General features: G+C 39.2%; 2 protein-coding genes across 5 annotated transcripts in view; one reads left to right on the top strand and one right to left on the bottom strand.

The window, feature by feature from the left end:
* The window catches only part of tbx4 (T-box transcription factor 4), a 31,263-nt gene extending 16,472 nt beyond the window's left edge, over positions 1–14,791 (top strand). For all 3 annotated transcript variants that reach the window (XM_030401293.1, XM_030401276.1, XM_030401285.1), the window contains 5 exons: positions 2,748–2,895; positions 11,035–11,187; positions 11,952–12,040; positions 12,142–12,377; positions 12,471–14,791. In XM_030401293.1, the coding sequence (XP_030257153.1) occupies positions 2,748–2,895; positions 11,035–11,187; positions 11,952–12,040; positions 12,142–12,377; positions 12,471–13,126 (1,282 nt within the window). In that variant the 3' untranslated portion in view covers positions 13,127–14,791. The remainder of the gene's footprint in view (positions 1–2,747; positions 2,896–11,034; positions 11,188–11,951; positions 12,041–12,141; positions 12,378–12,470) is intronic.
* The window catches only part of brip1 (BRCA1 interacting helicase 1), a 124,257-nt gene that overhangs the window by 5,321 nt on the left and 101,419 nt on the right, over positions 1–17,517 (bottom strand). The window contains exon 26 of one of the 2 annotated variants that reach the window (XM_030401238.1): positions 17,140–17,367. The exons of the other annotated variant lie outside the window; for it this stretch is intronic. Coding sequence (XP_030257098.1) covers positions 17,305–17,367 — 63 coding nt within the window. The 3' untranslated portion in view covers positions 17,140–17,304. Of the gene's footprint in view, positions 1–17,139; positions 17,368–17,517 lie in introns of those variants that run through there. 2 annotated transcript variants of the gene reach the window in all.

Below are 17,517 nucleotides of genomic sequence, written 5' to 3'. Positions count from 1 at the left end.
TAGCTAACTGCTACTGTAGATCATTATTGGCTGTAGTTATTTACTGCAGTAAAAGAGAAGGAAAAATCCTGAACAGGTCTCAATATTTCCCCAGATGACCGTGTATCTGGAGGCAATAGCACTGCAGTCGTTCATCAGTATGACATTAGCACTGCTGTTGTCCAAAGGTGGAAGAACTGTAAAAAAAATGCAAGGAAAGACTGAAAAGAACGTGAAACCTCCAGCAGACAAGAGGTCATTTACAGCCATTTGTTTCTGATCTGGGGTATGGCTTTTTAGTTAGTGGGTTCTGGTGTTCCTCAGCGACACCTTGAAGAAGTATAATTAGTAATGATGTAGCAGAGGCCACCTCCTTCCAGTCTTAGAGATTTAATACTGTGAGGATTGAGAGCAGTGGAGACTTGGTTCATGTGGTGCCATGTATAGAGATTTTTAGTGGGCTATGTTAGATTAAACTGAGGACGCATCTCTAAGGCTTGGATGTCATTGGCTCTTGAACATAGCCAGGGACACATTATATATATATATACATCCATACATATATACTATATATAGAGCGATCTGACACAGATAGAGATACAGACAGAGACAGAGAGAGAAGATAGAGAGAGATAGTCGAGAGAGAGGAGAAGAGATGAGACACACACAGACTAGGAGAGGAGAGAGAGACATAGATATACATATACATATACATATATATATATACATATATATAAATATACATATATATATATACATATATATAAATATACATATACATATATATACATATATATATATACATATATATATAAATATACATATACATATATATATATATATATATATATATATATATATATATAAATATACATATACATATATATATATATATATATATATACATATATATATATATATATATATATATATACACACACTACTCACAATAAGTTAGGGATATTGTGAGAGACTCAGTGGATTTCATACATACGGTGTTTGTTTCACTTCAGAGAGTTTTGGGATAGGGAGGCAATTGTATTGGGGTGATAGACACACCTCATTTTGTGTTTTCCACGTAATGGTCTCACTGTGTACAGTGTGCCTTACATATTAGGGCCAATACCAAAAAACTAAAAGACAACCCTTTTCAATGTGGCATCAATTTCAACATTCTGTGGGTATAAAAAGCTGGTATTGTCAGTAAGTCATTCCAAGTTCATCATTCAAACAGCCATGAACACACGACGTCACTTAACGGACGAGCAGCGCCACCTGGCCATAGCGCTCCTTCGGGTCGGTGGCAGGCAGTCAGATGTTGCTCGTCAACTTGGTGTGTCTCAAAGTGTCATCAGCAGACTTGCATCAGGACACAGAACTACTGGCAGAGTTCATGACAGACCCAGGAGTGGAGCCCCACGAGTGACAGACCGCAACGATGGCCAGTACCTAAGGACCTATGCACTCAGACATCGTTATGCAACTGCCACACAGCTGCAGGCCCAGTTACGAGATGTGAGGGGTACTAGGGTTTCCAGATAAACCATTCGAAACCGACTCCACCGCTTTGGCTTGAATGCCAGACGACTGTTGCAGGTGACTCCACTGACACCAAAACACCGCCGTGAACATTTGCAGTGGGCACAAGACCATGTGACCTGGACAATGCAGCAGTGGTCTACCGTCCTGTTCACTGATGAGTGTCGGGTCACCTTGCAGAGAAATGATGGTCGTCAGCGTTGCTGGAGAAAGCGAGGTGAGCGATACGCCGAGGTCAACATGGTCCCCAGGGTTCCCTTTGGTGGAGGAGGTGCAACAGTCTGGGCAGGCATCACCAGTCAGCGCAAAACAGATTTGGTTATTGCAGATGGCTCAGTCACTGCACGTTCTTACCTCAGAGACATCATAGAACCCATCATCATCCCCCAATTCCACCAGCACATCCCCAACTTTCTGTTCATGGATGATAATGCTCCACCACATCGTGCCAGAATTGTCACAGCTCGACTTCAGGAAGTCGGAGTGCCTCATATGGTATGGCCAGCAATGTCCCCTGACCTTAACCCCATAGAGCATGTCTGGGACCAGCTGAAGCAGAGACTGGATGATCGTACCCCACCCCCACGTGACCTGGCAGAACTGCGTGTAGCACTTGTGGAGGAGTGGAACACATTGCCTCAGAACAACATCATGAGGCTAGTGAGGAGCATGAGACGTCGCTGTCAAGCTGTCAATGCGGCAAAAGGTGGAAACACCCGCTACTGACATTGTCAATTTTTGTTATTTGGGGCTATCCTTGTTATTGTCTAAATTTTTGGGGTAATAAATATTAAACTAATGAAAATGGTGTTTCTTCTCATTCATTATTAGTAATATCAAAGGGAACTTTTACTTATTTCATTAAAATTCAGACCAAATAGGAAAAGCACACATATACACACATATATATATACACACATATATATATATACACATATATATACACACATATATATATACACACATATATACATACACACATATATATACACACATATATACACACACACATATATACATACACATATATATACACACATATATACACACACATATATACATACACATATATATACACACACACATATATACATACACATATATATACACACACACATATATATATGTATATATATATATATATATATATATATATATATATATATACACACATACATAGATAGTCAGTTTACAGTTTGTTTGTTTCTGCACTTTCAATCTGCTTTTAGGATGGTGGCTGGCAAGGCTGAGCCAGCAATGCCAGGCAGACTCTATGTGCACCCTGACTCCCCCGCCACAGGAGCTCACTGGATGAGGCAACTGGTGTCATTTCAGAAGCTCAAACTAACAAACAATCACCTGGACCCTTTTGGGCATGTGAGTATCTGCAAAGAATATAAGTACTTAAGAATTATTCCAAGAAAGGGTTATTGTTTTCACAAACTGTACTGAATTTCCAATTTTGCCATCATCACAATAGTTAATGATAACATTTTACTTACCAACTGGACAAACTATATTTAACCCACTGGTTTCTAACTAAAACACTGTATAACTATGTTGAGAACTGATGCCATGTTCTCAGAATTTAACAATATCTATTATCCTAATGGACTCTGCTATAAAACAGTGTTGTTGCCATGTGCTGAAACATAAGCCCTTATATCGGTGGGTAAAATGTTAAGCAACTGGAATGATTGATTAAAATGATGGAATCATGGAAAAAAATACTCAAAGAAAGATCTTGTGAAAAAAAAAAAAAAGAGAGAGTATAATTTTTCTTCATGTATTCAGGAAGTGGGTAAGTGTACCTATTAAGCCCACCAAATCTGCTTCTCAGACATTTTTAATATATACTGCCCCAATTAAAGTGAGAACATTTTAGTTACAATGATAGTCTAATGTCTCATTTGAAGTGTCAATAATTCATTTATACAAATCTTTTATGTTTTTATTGTTTAATTTGTCAAAATATGTCAAAAGTCTGGCATGGGCTTAATGGGTACTTAATGTACCCATTAAGCCCATGGGTGTTCCAAATAAGCCCACTTCATGACTTGTTGATAAATAAATATATATATTTAAAAATCTTAACAATCCAAACTTATTCTATTAAGAAATGTAATGTCTTAGCTCTCAATAGCTATTTTTATTTTGTCTCCACTCCTTTCCTCTGGCCTGTAAATTGCATTTGAAATAGGCGTAATCAGCCTTTTGCTGTGTTGTCAACACAGAAAAAGCTAAACTTACAACATGTCTTCTTTGGAATGTAGCCAAAAAACTATTCATTGACAAAATCAAAATTAGAATGGAAATTACTCTTGAGTACCTCATCTTTCCATATGTGTTGTCATTTTGTCTGTATCTCTATCCTACATTGTCCTGTTGGCATTTACAATTGGCCAAAATTTCTGGTCCAGTCAGCTGGTTGAGAGTGCAGATGTTTTTATCTAGATTTCTGAAGACCTAATGACTGAAAGAAAGGCAGTGTACTGGTTCAATACTAATATTTTAAGGATAATAAACAAGTCAATTTCAGTATTTACAATTAAATAAATAACTTTAATTGATTTTTAAAACATAAAAACAGCTTACATAGAAACCATTAAAACCATTGTGGAGTAACATTAAAGAGTATGTTCTTGCCAGAACTGAGAGATTTGTCATTGTTCCCGCCCTGTATATTGGCGGCATGCTTCTGCCATGTGTTTGCATGAGCTGTACTTTTTTCGTGTTCTAGTCATGTCATCTGAAAAGTAAAGGGTCGAAAATTATGCTAATGGTGGGATAGAATGTAGGCCTATCCAGAATGAATTGACCTATGCAACATTACTGATATTTAAATTTGGGTATTTAATTATCTGAATTATGAAGCTGATTGATTAGGTGAGGTCAATGTTAGGCAGGAAAATGGTTCAAAAGTCAAAAGGGAGAAAATCTCCATTGAAACACAGCTAAGTGGGCTTAATGGGAGCAGGTGGGCTTAAAGGGAACATCAGTGAATTTCTGGTTAAAAGTCAGAATATTTTTTTCTACACACATGACATTAAAAAAACAACTACATGACATGAATCTATATATGCTGTACTAACATAACATGAAAAGTATCAATTGATCATGCATTTAATTAATTAGCTATACTCATTTACATCCACCCAAAATGGTGTGTTTTTTTGCTAGTGTCCCCTTTAAGCCCACTTGGTAAAAATGTTAATTAAAAAATAAATAAAGATACATATACACATGTATTATCTATTTAACAGTACAATAGGATATTCTGCCTACAAAAATGTAAACTACACATGCTTATCATGCTTGATGTCATTGCAATGAGCAATGCTACGCAGTGACTGTACTGATGCAGCATGTGGGTTGTTGGCTAGCATGCTAAAACACATATTTTGACTACAAAAGAAAAAACATTTCTAATTCTAGTAAAATTCTAACATATGTTTTATTTAAAACACTAATCTCTTTATTAATATTGATATCAAATGAGTATTTACCAAAAGCAGGAGTAGAAATATGGAAAAAAAATGTTGGTTTTCAGGGCATCAAAATCACCCAAGTTTTTTGGTAACTTCTTCTGGGAGCAGCAGGCACATGTCACACATGTGCTTCGATAACTTAAGATCGACAAATCTGATTGGCTTACAATCAAAAGTATAATTTATGTAACAAGCGGCTTCATTGGAAGAACCATGAACCGGCAAAAATGGTGATTTAGTTTTTTTTTAAATTGACTCAGAAGTCACAAGTGGGCTTATATGGTACGTGGGCTTAATAGGTACACTTACCCTACCACATTCAAAACAAGTCCAGCGGAATCAAGACAATTCCCAAAAAACAGATGTCAACCTTCTGCAGGATTCATACTGTACATGTCTTTAGAAAGTTTAATTCCAACAATCCATTCGATAATTGTTGAGATGTTTTCAGTTTGGACCAAAGTTTTTTAACTGGAGGCCCTGTAATACACAGTACAAAAAACCAGTGTACTTAACAATACATAATTGTCTAAACAGGGTGAAATCCCTTCATATTGTACAACTATAGACACAAAGATAACAGTTGTGTGAAACAAAAATTCCTTGTGCTCCCAAGACAATTTGTCATTTTCAACTCTGTCTGTCTGAAGCATACCTCAAACACAACATATAATTGAAATGTTGTGACTAGAGTAAACTTTGTTTAGCTTAAAATTCAATCTAATGTCAAAAATGTAATTGCAATGACAAGAAAGTATTTGTGGACCATTCAGCTGATGTGAAAGATGTAGCTGATACGTAAGCAAACAGCAAAATGCTGAAGGTTTGTCACTGGCAGATTTTTTAAAGAAGAATGAAAGAAGCAGAAGAGGCAGGGGCTGCAGAGGGAGGTGAAGAGTGTGACTGTGGCACTGCTCCCCAGGGGGACTCTGGGATAGCTTGTCTGAAGCCATCCCATCAATGGGCGGGCTCATTAGGTTCATAACCTCTCAGATCAGTGGCGGGGCCTGCTGTCAGATTGAGTTGAATGCCTTGCCAGTGATAAGGGCGAGTAATGAGGACAGAGCAAGTTTAAGGCCAGTCAGAGCCCAGATGACGCCCAGACCAGGAGGTGTGTAGTCAGGCTGTACTTCTCACAGTGGAGTAAAGGAACTCCCATTCAGTATTAATTAAGCTCAGTACTGACTGTTTAAAAGTGACTATTATAAATGTGGTTCTCACTTTCTTCTTCTTCTTCATTACTGGTTCTGCACAGTATGACAATGTAAAATTACTTGAGACTTCAGTACAAATTAAGTACATTTTCAAATTTTTGGAATTGTTTAGATGATGTCTTTGTTTGGAATGTAGGGTTGTGTTTTAATGATTCATTAAAAGGACAGGTACCATGTCAATTTTTGAAAAGTCTGAGGTCTGTTCAGCATTAGAAATACAAACTATCTTCTGATTACTAATAACAAACAGATGTTAGTGATCTCAAGTATATTTGCAACTGTTAGCCAAGAAAGAGATGTTACAAGAAAGCTTCAATGCAGATGATTTGTTTCACACGCTGTTGATGGGGTGGTACCACCACAAAGAACAGTCAAGAATCATTAATACTATGGTCATTTTGCCCAGCATCCCAAAGAATGATATGCATATTAAACAATACCATCCAAGATGTTTATGTCACTGCCAAGTGCATATTGTGACAACAGCATAGAGTATTATGCATTTTATGTGGCAATGTGGAAGTAAATATGTGGAAGCATTGAGTAAATTGTAAACAAAATGCACTCTATGGCACTTTTTCCAGTCTACTGACCGTTCAGCGTGCTTTTTAACACATGTCACATTCACCCATTCACACACACATTGAAACACTGATGGCAGAGGCTGCCATGGAAGGTGCCAACCAGCTAATCAGGAGCAATTTGGGGTTCAGTATCTTGCTCAAGGATACTTTGAAGTGCAGCCAGGGAATCCAGGGAATCAGCAACCTTCTGATTACTGGACGACCAGCTCTACCTTCTGAGCTACAGCTGGTGGATGTGTACTGGAATTTGTTTCCCATCACAGACCTAAAATTGATATATTATATGAAACAAATATCTAACATAATCTTTCCCTGACAGTTTGATCATTTCGTGCTATGATAGTATAATGATACTTATTGTCCTGTCAGGAACTCATCCCAAGCACATATCAGTCAAAGAAAATATTCATGTCTGTATGTTTTTATATCAGGGAAGATGAAAGCAAATACCTTCCTTAGCTCTTCACTGATCTGTGGAAGGCCTCCCTGATCACTGCATTCAGACAGTCACCCAAGAGTCTCCAGTATCATACTCAAACAGCAGCCAGACAGCAGAGCAGACAAAGGTCAACAGAGAGCCTCTGGTGAAGGAGCCAATAGCTTATCTCTGTCTCCAGCCTGTCTCAGCAACAGGAGCATGTGAGCACAGTGCCATTTGGTGTTCAACCTGAGCCTAGCTCCCTGTGCCCTGTTCAACCTTTGCCTCTCTCTGGGAGCCCCCTGGAGGAGAAGGCTCCTCAGGAGAGTGTCTGGCAAATAAGGAGGTGAGCTGAGGTGCAAAGCTTGATGCTGATCTGCCCTGACAGAGCTGGACTAGTGATGACCCTTCCCTACTGTGGCTAACGCTTCGCTAGGCACAGCACTCGGCTGCAGTGAGCAGACCGATGCTAGTGAGCTGACCTGCAGCCACCCAAACAACCTAAACACTCAACACACTCAACACATGTTGCCTGCTATACCAACACCCAAAACATTTAGATTCTGGAACAAGGGTGATGCAGATGACAGATGCGGAGGAACCATTCACTGAACGTATTGATTGAATTCACGACTCTTGCCCTTGAAAGGATCAAATTCCATGAAGGATTCAGCAAGGACAGGATGGTGACAAGCATTGTACGCACTGCATGTTACCTAACAGTGGTAAAATAGATCTTACCTTAAAATTTGCCTTATAGAGCTAACTTAATGGCTAATGACATCATCAAAGAGAGGCATAAACAAACTTATAAACACTCATTACAAACAGTTTGATCTCATGGCATGATTTAAGGTCTCTCAGACTCACAATTTACAATTCCAAAATAGTGCGCAGCTGCCCATAAAAATTCCACAGTGCAAAGAAAAATGCAATTACCGTCCATGTTCACCCTGAGTGCTGCCCACTCCCATACCATCAGCAGGTGCTTGAAGGTTCACTCTGTTAATGCAGGCTTGTGAGTCTGCACTGATGCAAACTTTGCATAAGAGATTAAACCCAGTTTACAGCATTTTCAGGTAATACCACATTCACTTCATTTGGGGAGGAATATGTACGTATGATTTCACGTACATCTAACCCTAAAGGAACTATCATTAATTTCTATTCCTGTGTAGTGGTTAAATGATATATTTCAATGTGATGAGGGTAAAAATACTATTAAAAGAAAACATAGGAATGAACTTGAGGAAGATACTTCCAGTTTGTGAGTCCTGTATAGTCTAATGGAAATGATGTCTTAGAGCACAGCGGTTGGCTTAATATTGGAGTGCAAGGAGGGCCAGAAGAGTTGCTCTGAGTGTCTTATATTGCTTTCGATGGATTTACTTTGGAGTTGAAAGTCCAGTGTGTCTCACATACTGAAGGGTATCAGTGCATCTGTATAAGACACTGAAAGATGTGACAAAGCACCAATATTTGACGAGCAGGGAACGAGAATCGGTGGAAATGTTGCATAAAATATGGTTACTTTTATTGAGAGAGTTGATCAGGCATTTAATTAGCATTAGCTATGTCTATGACGGTCTGTGCTTAGGGTGGACATTGGTGTGTGTTGTGTTATACTAATATCTTACAGTATACAATATACATTAATCTCCATAGTTTAATTTACAAATGTGTAATATTTTTGCATGCTTAACGTATACTTCATCAATGTTATATGAAATTTCCTCATTTCATGACACAATTTTCAATATGATATTAGGAGAAGCACAGGTGCAACTAATCACATTAATGAGGTCTGCATTCTATTTAAAACTGAGGTTGGTAGAATTGTAGAAACCAGCAGGAGCAAGCTCAATTCTGAGTCTGTCCATCCTCAAAAAACCAACCCCCTCCGTTCAAGCCTCTTTCCAGTGCCACTCCTCTAAAACACATGAAGGCAAACTGCCAGACTGCAGTCACACCAACCTCTCGCTGGCCAGCAAGGTTAGTTTGCTACATTCAACAAGCTCTGTTAGCTTTTGAGCCTAGCTAAGACATACATAAATGACCTTGTTAAATGCCACAATCATATAAACACAAGCTGAACTGTTGTTACATACGTATCTCAGGCTGAAAATGCTGGCTGGCACCAGAGTTACTCCTTACTGCCGTAGGTGTATTTTGTGCTCACTTGTTCTTTGACTTTGGGCTGTGTGCTTTGTGCTAGTTAGGTAGCAGCTTAACAACAGGCTCTGCAGCTGTGTACTGTAAGCAGAACACAATGTTGTAACTGGAAATCATGGCTTATAACCTCTTGTCTCACTCACATACAAGAAAATACCAACAACATTATCACAATGTGTAAGCAACAAACATGATTATCGTTGGTGCTCACGGCCTTCAAGCCAGTATGTTAGTAATGGAAAATTTGGGCTGCACTTGCTTTGCCATTCTTGTTCCACTTGTGGCTTGCTAATGGCTCTAGCAATATATCAACCTAGCCCTGTGGAAGACTCCAGTCATGCACAATGACTGCACAGAGTGCAAAGGGCAGAGTGCGCACAGGCAGCCTCTACATTCTTTTCATACATGGTGAAAATTATGATTGAATGGTCTATTAGAGTCCTGCAAAAGCCACAGTTGCGTTTTCTTCCTCTTCTATTTGTTGGAACATTTGATTTATTGATTGCTGATAGACATTTTCTACAGCTAAATCCCCAAATGCTTTTCGAATAACTAACCAAGCCCCGCTTAAAGGGTTTCAGTGACAGGGCACTGTTATGGTGTGCTTACTGGGATGGTATTTAATCCTGATTAATGATATCAATTTCACAAGTTAACGCTGAATACTAATTGATTATTAATACTTAATCTGCTTGATTTCTGGATGTCTGCTAATGTGTTACAGCTATTTTCTCACAATTCATTACACAAAGGAAATGGAAGATCTACTCCTGCAAAAACATTAGGTGGAGGTGAAACAAGTTGTTGGCTGTCTGTTGGTGCTTGCCTTATATGATTTCCTTGTACAAATAAAAAGAACATCAATTTCTTGTATCCAACAGAAAATAAATATTTAGTACAGAGTACAGTTTAAGAAATTGTGACAAGATAAGAGCAAAGGAAACACAGCTGCAACTAATATAACGTGGTGCTCATGTTTAGGTGTGCTAGTTTGCAGGTGCAATGCTGTCTACTGTCACTGCTTACTCATTAGCTAATCATAGGAAATGGATGCGCTTAAGTTGTACCCATTATGAGTTTTATTGGCAGCAGCAGTAGCAGCAGTGTTTTGCATTCAGTGACACTTCCCAGAGTTCCCAGAGGAACACTGTGGCATTCATTTGATGTGACATCATAATCAAGAGCGGCTTTTGAATTATGTCCCGGGACGTCAACTCCTACTGGAGTCTCAGTGTTCACTGTCTATTGATTCACTACCTAATAAAAAAGGGGCAAATCAGATACACAGCCTATGTTGCTGAATGGAAACAAAATTAATTGGATACTGTAGACAGAGCAAGAACAATATGATATGGAGCGTCCCTATCTTCAAGAGCATACCATAGCAGTCTAGTAGATCCTCTCTTATTATCAGTACATTACATGATCAGGGTATGTGAAACTTCATCTGTGTAATTAAGTGTTTCTTTACACTGCATGCTTTTAACAGTGTCATTTTCTTTGCAAGCCAGTGGAGAAAAAAAATTATAGAAAAATGAATGACTAATCCCTGACAACATGACAGCAGCGACACCAGTGGGGCTGTTCATTGCTGGAACAAGTTTAAAGTGAAATAATTGATCTCTTCTTACCTTTCCTAGATCATCCTGAACTCGATGCACAAGTACCAGCCCAGACTACACATAGTCAAAGCAGATGAAAATAACGCCTTTGGATCCAAGAACACTGCCTACTGTACCCATGTCTTTCACGAGACGGCCTTTATCTCTGTAACCTCCTATCAAAACCACAAGGTACATCAGCTATCAACAATACAAAGTGTACTACAGACATATATACTACATACTACAGAGGACAAATTAAAGGAAAAAAAACATCATAACATAATTAAGGGCGACCACAAGTCGCCAGAACAGCTTCAATTGCCTTGCTACTGATTTCATATATCTCTGCAACTCAGGAATAGAGCACCATTCAACCCAAAAAAATAGACCTTAATTTGGTGGTGAACCGTGATGATGGTGGTCGATAGCGGTGTCTAACAGTTTTTACAAAATCTCCCATAGATGCTAAATTAGGCTCAGATATGGGGCCACAGCATATAGTTCACCATTCCAACGATTCATTAAGCCCTCATTCCGTACGGATTGGGGCCTTATAATTCTGGAAGAGACTAGAAACGTTTCATTATAGGATAAAGGTGATCACTCAGAAAAATGTTGGATTGATCAACAGCAACCCATCCCTCCAAAGGGACAAGTGAACCCAAACAATGCCAGAAAAATGCCCCCACAGCATAACAGAGACACAGTTGGTTATGTTTCTCCCTTCACTTATTCAGCTTTTTCCTTTAATTTGTCACTCCTGGACAATCTAAAGCGTATTGTCATGGTGTAGACTGATTAAATTGAACTATTAAACTATTGATGATGTAGGGGTTACTGTGCACAACAACAAAGGACCTTGATAGGCTGGAAAAAAGCCTGTGTTTCCTTCACCTATGGTTTGTTTCACATCAAATAGAATATGATCTTAAAACGGACTATAATTTTCCTAGATCACACAGTTGAAGATAGAAAACAATCCATTTGCCAAAGGATTCCGAGGTAGTGAAGAAGGAGATCTGCGTGTTTCAAGACTACAGGGGTATGTTTATATGGAAAAGGAACCAAGAAAGTAAAGAAGTGGAGTGGAACGGTAGACATGCAAACTGATTCCTTTCTTTTTCTGTTCTTGCTGCTGTATAGGAAAGAATATCCAGCAATTTCAAAGAACATGGTTCGCCAGAGGCTCATCTCCTCCCATAGTCATCTAACAGGGAAGCTCGGAGCAGGAGTTCTCACTGGGCACCCTCAAGTCCTGTCCTCCTATCCGTATGAGACTGGGGTTCCTTTGTCCAGCTCCGACTCCCAAGATCCCATCTCAAACCACTTCCCTCAGAACAGAGATCCCAGCCTTTTGTACCACTGCTTTAAACACAGAGGTATGTTCTCAGCTACTGTTCTGTTAGCCATTTTACAGAATCAGATGTTCCCAGTAAAAAAACAACAATGCAGTTAACTATATCACTTTTCAGATAATTCCCGACACCTGGAGCTTGGATGTAAGCGGCCATATCTGGAGTCATCGTCTGGGGTCTCAGAGGAGCATTACTTTCGTTCAGCTCCCTCTTATGAGTCGCCCTTACGGTCTCATCCATACTGCACTGAAGCAATCGCCTCTAGAGAAGCTTGCATGTATGGTAGTATGGAGACAGAGTCTGGATCTGGGGCAGGGGATACAGATGACCTAACCAACTCCTCTTCAATTAATTGCAACATGTGGGCTACAATGCAGCCCTACCCTCGCTATAGCGTGGACGGTGTCCCATACCAGCCCTTCACTGCTCACTTCACCAACACTGCCACAGTCACGCCTGTGGTACCGCACCCTGCATCATCCATGGCATCACGACCACAGGCTGACTTGGGGGTCTACAACTCAGCTACGGTCCAGATAGGCCTGCCTGTCATACCTCCCTCATCCTCCTCTTCATCCTGTTCACCAGCTGTTCTGGGATCCAGAGATAGGTCAGGTCATCCTTCTCTGTACCACAAGAAGCCAGGGTCACCACTCCGGCCTCACAGAGAGTTCTCAGCCTATCCCACACAAGGCACCATATCCATCCGGGATCCATCCTATCAGTATCAAGTTGGGCTGAGTAGCACAGGGACTCACTGGACTGACAGCTAATGAGGGCAACTGGAGAATCCAGTTTTGTCCAGTGTACAATTCTGAAAATAATCAAGGTTCAATACACCACTGTGGGCTGCTGATGCCAAGCAATGATTATGAACTTCAGCCAGGATCATTTCCAAATTGCACTCCAAAGCCCTTTACGTCCATGTATTCTCACTGAAGCACTGTTACATACAACACTGTATGTGGTGAACAGTGGCTGACCTCTACTTTACTTATGCAGATGTGTAGCATATGTACTATCCTGTGCTCAGATAGGGTTGTTTTTTTTTAACGCTCAAATACAAAGCTTAGGTTTGAGCAATGAGGAGAAGTAGTACTGAGAAATAGCAATGAGGAACATTTTTCAGACAACAACATAGATAAGGGAATATCAACAATTGCTGTGCTTGTTCTTAAGGAGAATGAGAGGCATACATATGTCAAATATGAGTACATGATCGCCTCCCACTGAGGCTTTCATTATTTCTTGCAGAGCTCTAACCAAAAAGAGCATGCTTAAAGGCTGGCGCTATTCTTAGTTGGCAACAAATCCAATGAAAAGACGAAAATTAATCAATCAATTCTGTCTGACTTTCCTACCTTGTCTGTGTCACCTTTCACCAGCCCATAGGGGATAGAAAACTTTATAAACTACATAAATGTATAGTTCATTATTGCTTTTGACACCAAAGATCAACCGTACATTTGTGGCAGTAAGACAATGTTTTGTAGGATTGACTCAAAACAAGTTACAGCAGCTGTGTTTGGGGTAACAGATGAAAATGTCTACCTGTGCAACAGTGCAGCTCATTGATGCAAAGGATCATTACATTACTAATTTAGGTCTTTTCATGGGATTTGCTGATAGTAAGAACATTTTGAAAAGTTATCACAACCAAGCCCTAATTATTTACGTGTGCCAAAATGAGATTTGCCACAATTTGATGAATAGGGTAAAAGTATATTGAGTTCACTGCCAAGTGAGATTGATCATATCAGAATTTGGAGAGAAAGTTAAAGTTAACTGTTCATTCACTAAGAGTTGTATGTGAAAACACTTAATTTAGCCTGCTGTTTATGACAGTCCTCCCCAATTATGTACATTCAGAGCAATTAAAACAAAGTGAAAGATGCAGCAAAAACCCACTTATTATATGAGTTGTTAGAGCGCGGGTCTTATCCAGATAATATGTACAGATCTATGCTAGTTGTATGATACTAGTATCATGTTGTGAGTTCAAGCATAAGTACTTTGGTCGGTTGTCAAAGCTTGGCTCTGAATTCATGACTCCAAACTAGATTCTAGTGAAACGGGACAGTAAAGAACTCTCAGGCAGAACCAGATGGGAGCTTAAAGAACTGTTGTTAAGCCATGGTGAGGACCGGAAAGGAGAGCTGCACACAAATCCCACTCCCGAATGACTTACTTGGAAAAAATTCTTCCAAGACTGCAAATACAAAACAGCCTGAGCAGGCAGGGAAGCTGAAAGAAAAGGTTCTCTGTAGCTTTACATACGAGAGTTTGAACTTGCATTGACAAGTAAAGATTATTTGTAAGATATGATGGTGATCCCTCATGCATTGTCCCTTTATTTCATGTTGTTGAATTCAATATAACATTTTTGAATATATTGACATTTTTGCACACCTGCTAAATAAACATCTTCATGCCTCTAATTGTTTGCTATTTCCAATCCACTAGTAAACTTTATTACACTCACTTTAAACTGTTTTGTTGAAGAAATTGCTATTACTATTAAAAACGCTATTTTTGACAGCCCAGTATTCTAATGATTTACTTTTATTCTAGACGATTATGCAACTCAGGATGTATGTCTAATGCCAGTGAAGGAGGTATTATGCATGTAGCACGCAGGAGATCAGAGTTGCGTGTTCACAGATGAGCAAATATCGTTCTATTTTTTTTTATATATATATTTTTTTTGGCCTTTTATGGCTTTATTGGTAGAACAGCTGAAGATATGACAGGAAACAGGGAGAGAGAGAGGGGGGGAGTGACATGCAGCAGGGGGACCCAGGCCGGGAGTCGAACCCAGGCCCGCTGCAGAGCCTCGGCACATGGGACGCGCGCTCTACCCACTGAGCTAAACAGCGCCCCAACCATAACCCTTTTAATTAAGTGTAAGCATGATCTTTTCCAAACCCTTCTCAAACTGTCGTTGCCATGTGCAGATATTGTAGAAAGCAAGAATTTGAGAAATATTGGCATTGAATGTAATAAATGTCTTTGCAAAATCATCCAATATAGACATTCTTGGACATGTTTGGTCAATAGGCTTCATTGAAGTATGAGAGAATTTGTCCAGACATGGTCCAGAAGTCTTAGACCCATGAATTTCTACTGACATAACTTGTCGTTACTGGATGGGTTTCACTTTATAAAACATAAACAACACTTCACAGAGATTAGAATCAAATAGATCCACTTCCTGCAGAGTACCCACTTGGGTAACAATCAGTAAATGTCAAACGGGTCTGCGACCAAAAGTCAAGGTAAAGCAAAGGTGTTGAAAGGAATGTAGAGAGCAGGATGGGTGCAACAGCATACAGTGTACTGCTTTTTCTCACAAAGCTCTCATTAGATCATGAGTTATGCTGATGGCTAGGTCCTGTTTCATGTCAGCACCTCTTTCTCTATCTCTTTCTCAGCTTCATTTCACATGAAGGGAGGCTCTACACAGAGAGCTACCACTCAAATCAACAAATCATCAGCTGGCTATCTTGAAATGCTGAGCTATAACTTACCTGATAAAAGTGATCAGTGATTCATTTAGCTGTCAAAGTATGGTTTCAGTCACCAGTGTTATTCTTGATTTGCTTAAAGGGCTGTACCAGGGTTCTTTGTCCAGTTTTAATTGATATATTGGTAAGTCTTCTATTTGACTGACCATTGTCAAACAAACACTAGCAGTTCTTGCTGTTTAGGTATATTTTTACTACTGCTCCAGGCCGCTGTTGTCTTCCAATCACTAATTCCCCCGAGGAGGTTGTGTTTTCACCTATGCCAGTTTGTTGGTTTGTTTGTCAGCGGGAATACACAAAAAAAAAATACTAAATGGATTTCTAGGAAATTTAGATGAAGGATGGGTCTCAGCCCAGAATAGTCCCCATAAACCTTTGGTATGGCTCCAGATAAAGGGACAGGTCCAGGAATTATTTCTCACTTTCTTTAACATTAAAAGATAGTTCTTCAACTTTTTTATTGATTTTGTAGGGAATAATGCATGGATTTTGATGAAAACAATCAGGTGTATTTAGGTGGCTGCTATCTAGGAGTGAGTACAAGTTTAAATAACTGTTAAGCAGTTAAGGGTGGTTTCAAATTTAGACTGATTCAGGGCTGTCCAGTTTGACAGTGAATTATGCTCGACTGAATCAAAGGTGAGTTATTGGGCCTTAGCAGAAGTATGCGCTCTCCTGAGTGCCATTATAGTTTCAGTGTAGTATAGAATCAAATGAGAAACTCTTAAAATTTGTTTCAATGTGTGTACTCCATCGCAGTGAACGTCAAGTATGCATGACTTTCTGTCAAAACCCGCCCCAAAAAACTGCAATTTGCAGTAATTTGGACAAAACATGCAAAACCACTGGTATGGAAACCCTGTGTCCTAGAAATTATGTTCATATAATACTAATATGTTTTAGGAAAATATAATTATTGCCTGGATTATGTTCACTCGCAAAGTTTTTCTGAGTGAAGGAAAGTGCTATGCTCTTAATCCCACCCAATATGGTCAGGGTGGGTGGTGGATGTACTTAGAGCAAGACAACAAAAAAGCTTTGGTTTAGGAAGATTTTGGTTACAAGCTTTAAGTATACTGTCCGGTTAATTATCAGTACATATCCTTAACTTAGGGAGATGTAAATTTCACATTCTGAATGAATGTGCTCTATTACACGAGTAGTACATTCAATGAGATTGGGTTGGGTATGCAATATAGCAATTTGTTATAATATAAGATTGAAATCTGTGTAAACTGCATTGTAAAAAATGTCGTGCAAAATTTTTCTTGGGATCTCATTTATTTGAACATCAGTAAGTATGGATACAGTACAGTTTCGTACATACAGTAGGTATTCTAAATGTCATCTTATAAAAATAATGGCACTGAAATATAAGAAATCATACAATGGCAAAAAGACTCTATGCTGTTGTCTCCTCACTTCTTTCAAGCTTCAGCTTTAATATCTATGAGAGAGCAAAAATGGACTGCTGCTGGGGCCAGCCATATCTGTAAAAATCACAAAACAGTTTGATAATTTCATTAAGAAAAAGAAAAAAAACCTTTACATAAAAGCCATTGGTTATATCAATTTTAAAAAGCTGTATCCAGAACAACTGCACCATTAAGTGAGGAACTCTGACATTGAAAGGAAAGCAA

Source organism: Sparus aurata, chromosome 2 (genome assembly GCF_900880675.1).
Source record: "Sparus aurata chromosome 2, fSpaAur1.1, whole genome shotgun sequence".
In the NCBI taxonomy this organism is placed as follows: domain Eukaryota; kingdom Metazoa; phylum Chordata; class Actinopteri; order Spariformes; family Sparidae; genus Sparus; species Sparus aurata.
The sequence above is the reverse complement of the archived record's forward strand: the minus strand, read 5'-3'. Positions and strand labels throughout refer to the sequence as shown.